Raw genomic sequence first — 5,589 nt, 5'->3', positions numbered from 1 at the left:
ATGGGAAGTTGTGCTGATAATCTTCAAGGTGTTGACCTTATAGTTATCAGAAGTGGCCCTACTCTTAAACCTGCTACTGGGAGAGCACTCATCATGTCTGTCACTCTACTTGAAATTGATCAAGCTATGTTTAGTATTGATGGAGACAAAGCCCCTGGGTTTGATGGATTCAATGCAGTTTTTTTCAAGAGTACGTATATGGAATATTATAAAAGTTGGTATCTACACTGCTATTATTGACTTCTTCAACACAGGTCAGCTTTATCCTCAGGTTAATATTGCTTCTATTACCCTGATTCCTGAAATTTCTAATCCTACTTATGCTAGTGTTTTTAGACCTATAGCTTGTTGTACTATAGTCTATAAAATCATAGTTAAGATCCTTACTCATAGGATGCAAGATGTGATTGGGGAGGTTATTAACACTGCTCAACCTAGTTTTATGCCTAAGAGACATATAGCTGAGAATATTTTACTAGCTACAGATCTTATTAAGGGATACATTAGGAAAAATATCTCTCCTTGATGCACAATCAAAATCGATCTCAAAAAAGCTTATATTTCCGCAGAATGGCCATTTCTTCAAACCATTTTATAGGAATTGGATTTTCCTCCTATCTTTGTAACTTGGATTATGGCTTGTGTGAATAATATCTCCTATTCCATTCTCATTGATGGAAAATCTTGCAAGCCTTTTTTTATGCTAATAAAGGTCTTAGAAAAGGGATCCTATCTTCCTTTTCTTATTTGCAATTGGCATGGAATACATTGTCCATATGCTTGGGTTCCCTTCGGTTGAATCCTAATTTCAAATATCATCCTAGATGTGCAAGATTTCATCTCACACAGATGATGTTTGCTGATGATCTTTTAATCTTCTTTAAAGTTTATATCTCCTCTATTCAGTTAAATTTTGAAGCTTTTCACTCCTTTTCTAAAGCTTCGGTCTTGGAAGCTAATCTTCACAAAAGTAATCTCTATTTGGGGGGAGTTAACTCTAGCTTATGCAATGCTATTTAATTTGCTACTCAAATTCCTCTTGGTGATTTCCCATTCAAGTATCTTGGAGTCCCTCTCTCCACAAAAAAAAAAAAAATTCTTACCTTGCTTATAAACCTTTGATAGAGAAGATCATGGCTAGAACAAGAACTTGGAGTGCTAAAAACTTATGATATGCAAGCAAGGCTCAGCTTATTAAAATTGTTCTTCTAAGCGTGCAAATTATTTTGTGTCAAATATTTATTCTGCCCAAAAAGATTATGAAGGAGATTCAAAGTCTTTGTAGTATTTATCTGTGGACATGTAAAGATGTTCCTACAAAAAAAAGCTCTGGTGTCTTGGGGTCAACTTTGTTTCCCTAAAATTGGAGGAGGGTTGAATTTTATCAACTTGGATAATTGGAACAAATTAAAGCTGCTATAACTAAGCATTTCTGGGCTATTTCTATGAAACAAGACAAACTATGGATAAAGTGGATGCACTCTTATTATATTAAGCAACTCAACATATGGACAATTCCTATTCCTCATACTATGGCATGGGCATTGAAGAAAATCATGAGTTTCAGAGAGTGTTTTAATCAAGGGAACATAATCCAGGAGTATACTCTGGGGGAAATTTTCTATAAAAAATGCTACTCTGTTATGAATAATCCTGTCAACCCGGTCAGTTGAAAAAGAGTAGTGTGCAATAATAGAGCTACTCCAAAAAGTATCTTCATCACTTGGATAGCTATTCTCAACATACTTGCTACTATACCTAAATTAAATTCTTAGAATCTTATTGTGATTCTAGCTGCGCATTGTGTCAACAGGAGGATGAAGATATTAATCACTTGTTCTTCAAGTGTGTTTATTCTGCAACAATTTGGTAACACTGTCTGCAGGTTCTTCAAATCAATAGACCTATCCTTCCTTTTATAGCTAAAATCAACATTACAAATGAAAAGTGTAGACGAAGACAAAAAAAAGAAGCAAGGTTTATGGCATGATTTTTGCAAAAGTAGTGTATAACATTTGGCTACAACGAAATCGAAAGATCTTTGAAAACAAGCTTATTGTTCCTGCTTAGTTAGTAGATAAAACTCTTTTTAATGTAGCTTGTAGATGCTTTGATGATCTAATTAAGGAACCTTTTGTGCAGATAGGTTCAATTCCTTGATTGACTTTGTTACTGTGTAGGCACTACGTTTGTTTAGTGCTTAATTATAACAAACATGTTGCTTTGAGTATTGCTATAGGAAAACACATAAAGAGTTTATTTTTTCAACCCTTCCTAGAAGGTTGGCTAAAATAGATATTGATGCTTATCTTCCTTTAGCTTGTTGGTTTGGTAGTTTTATCCTTTTTTTTTTGGTTATCAACAATAATTTTAAATTTCCAAAAAAATAGATACTTAACAATAATAAGATAAAGTAAAATTATGATGATGTACCTTAGAGTTTGGAAATAGATTTCAACCAATCCATACTAACAATGCCTCTATCTAAACGTTAAAAATATTGTTAGGGCCATGGGATTTGTTTTTTCGCCAAGTATAAGCATTACATACAAATGGTAATTCTATACATTCCACTGAATTAAATAAAATATTCATATAAGATGACCTAGAAAAATTGAAATTTAGATCCTCCCAACTTACCAAAACTAGAACTAAGCTCATTAAAATCACCTAAGATAATAAATAGGCTACTTAAAGAACTAAGATAGATAATTAAATTTTCCCAAAAAAATTGTTTCAAAGCATGGCTAGAAGGAACATAGCAACAAAACTATAATTCATAGAAAAGAAACGTATATTACAAGCCATAAATCTATCAGGTTTATGAGTAACTAGAAATGATAAGGATTGCTAGCATTGTCCTTCCATATCAACCAAATCTTACCAGACAAGCCAAAGGGTTGGGAGGAAGTTAGAATGTTGAAACCCACAATGTCTAACACTCCCCTCAAAAGGAGGAGATTGCACCTTAGTTTCACATAACATCATAATCTGAACATTATTATAATTACAAAAATCTTTAACCTCCTCCAGCAAGGTGCCTTCTACACCCTCTAATATTCCAAAAACTAATATTCATAACACGTATACATATGGAAGGCAAGACTTAGCTAAGTCCTTCCCCCTCTTCATGCCCTTCTTCAAACTAGAACTTGAGGGTTGAATAATACTTGCACTTAAAAAGAATTAAGAGGCGGAAGAGAAACCCTTCCTAAGTATAAAACACCCACACTCCTCTATGCAGAACTCAAAAAAAATACTTACACTTTGAAAGAGTACCAATGTTCCTCAAACCTTCCAACTTTATGAACATAACACAATTAAAACTATTATAATCAAGATTACAACAAAAGGAAACTCATTAATTTCTAATAAATACTCGATTACTGATAAGGTTTATGAGAACAGGAATATACGGAGCTTACTAAAAGCCTTGCTGCTCACAAAATGTGCAAAATCCTCAAGGGATTGAACATCCTTTTAATTAGGAAAATTTCATATGAATAATTCCAAACATATGATATCTCTAATATTAATCTCAACTATGAGTTATTTCAGTATAATCCCAACTATGATAATATCTTCCTAAACTAAATCCCGGTTACGAGGCACTTGCTTAACTGGTATTTTTTCTTTTTTCTTTTCTTTTTTTGTTCCACTTCTTCCTTGCTCTCTCTCCCTCTCCTCTCTCTCTACCTGACGTAATTGGCCATGATTTCCTCCCCACTTCCCCAGCGAGCCACTTTAAAGTTTCAACCTTATCACACCATGAACTTGCCACAACCCTCCCCAAGTTGTCGATTGTCATATGAATTTCCCATCAATATTCAATAACACACATCCACAACCTAATATCTAACAATTTCACACACACCATGATCAAGCTAACAAATCATAGGCCTTATACAATAGAGGAATATTCTATTGATAAGATCATTAGAAACAATACTACATATGAACAAATTTAAATAAAACACAAACTAAATCTATCAAAAAATATTACTAATCATACTTTTCAAATTCCACCTACATTAGCAAACTAAAAATGCAAACAATTTTTTTTATTAATGGAAGATTATCCCTAAAATTCCAAATTAATTGTTTTAATGTTAAAAATTGAAATCCCATATCTTTCTTCCACTCTCTTGTCCTGTGCCGCTATTGTTGGTGGTTGTCATGGCTTGTTGCAACCATTGCTACGATGCTGCTGTTGTGGCTAGTGGTGTAGCAATCGTTTTAATTTGCTAATGGGTGTTGTCACTCAGATGTTGTTCTTCCTCTCATAATGTTACTCTGTTGTAGCTACTATTGTTGTTATTTGATTGTTGTAGTGTTTTGCCGATGTTTCATTGAAGTGGTGATTGATGTTCGTTCCACATTCGTGTTGGATCAATGGTGGTGGACATGAAGGGGATGAAGATGAAGAATTTACTAGAGGAGAGAGAAAGAATGTTTGGTTGTTTTTTTGTTTAAGGATAGAAACAAAACATACAACAACCAATCAAATAATACCACCTGCCCAAATAACCTATTAGCCCGGTAAATGTAGCCATGTAGGTCACCGAATCATTTTGAGAAGGAACCCCTATATTCAGGATTATAATGTAATAACTTATAGTTTGGATTAATATTAGAAGAGCTCATATAGTTGGAATTATTCGTGTGAATTTTTTATTTTAATTATTCTTACATACCAAAAGGCAGATGAAATAATAATATGGTGATACCCAATATTCAGCAGAGACATGTAAGAACTCATTAAGCAGATTCTTTTTAGAAATCTCACACAAATAACGACTAATGCCTTCTATAGGCAGAGGATGAACAATACAATCTTCTTCATTCCAATAGTTTTTGGGGCCTATAATGGAGTAAATTAAGAAATTATGGGAAGCCACTAATGGCCTTTTGATCTAAGTATCTCCGATCCAATAGCTTTCGTAGCCTAAATTGGAGTTTTTATTAAAGAGATTATTTTTTGTAAAACAACCAACAAAGTCCGATCCAATCACTTATGTTGTCTAGCTTGGATTTCACTATTTGAGCAAAAAGAACGGACAACCACTACAAAATCAGAGATCTCGAGCTTAACAGGATAATAATTGAGAAGTAAGACAAGTATATATATATATATATATATATATATATATATATAATAATATATATATATATCAGATGAAATAACTATACAAGAGTAATCAATTTTTATATCCTTTTGAAGACACCGAAATTCCTTCCTATCTTCCAAGGCAACTCAGAACAACTGAACAACATAAAAAAGTTGACAAAATCCCTTCAGATTTACTATCAATAACACGCAACTAAAATACAGCCTGAATAAGAGTAATACTACAATAACGACAAGTGATATTACCTTGCTGCTGACATTTAGAACGCAATCCTAATGATGTTGATCATAAAAGCAACTAAGGCTTGATTTTAAGAGCAACATCATAACATCTGCTACAATACTGCCTTTTAAGAGCAACGATAAGCTACATGCACGAGATGTAGATACTTTGCTTGAGAACCAAAGCCTACTCGCATTATATGCGGAATTATGAAAGAGACGACTATCACAACATCTAA

The 5,589-nt window shown here is 33.4% G+C and overlaps 1 protein-coding gene across 1 annotated transcript; it reads left to right on the top strand.

The window, feature by feature from the left end:
* Positions 1-526, top strand: LOC104908610 (uncharacterized). Its single transcript, XM_010697734.1, has 2 exons — positions 1-190; positions 255-526. Exons 1-2 carry the CDS (start codon positions 1-3, stop codon positions 524-526), a joined length of 462 nt encoding a protein of 153 aa, XP_010696036.1.
* Positions 527-5,589: the final 5,063 nt, after the last annotated feature.

This window comes from Beta vulgaris, chromosome 7 (genome assembly GCF_026745355.1).
Source record: "Beta vulgaris subsp. vulgaris cultivar EL10 chromosome 7, EL10.2, whole genome shotgun sequence".
Lineage (NCBI taxonomy): Eukaryota > Viridiplantae > Streptophyta > Magnoliopsida > Caryophyllales > Amaranthaceae > Beta > Beta vulgaris.
This window is presented reverse-complemented; position numbering and strand designations above follow the sequence as displayed.

Bases quoted from the DNA above. Each gene is read 5' to 3' on its own strand.
- LOC104908610 (XM_010697734.1), top strand. From the start codon at position 1: ATGGGAAGTTGTGCTGATAATCTTCAAGGTGTTGACCTTATAGTTATC. The intron at 191-254 runs GTACGTATATGG...TCTTCAACACAG, and splicing joins CAATGCAGTTTTTTTCAAGA to GTCAGCTTTATCCTCAGGTT.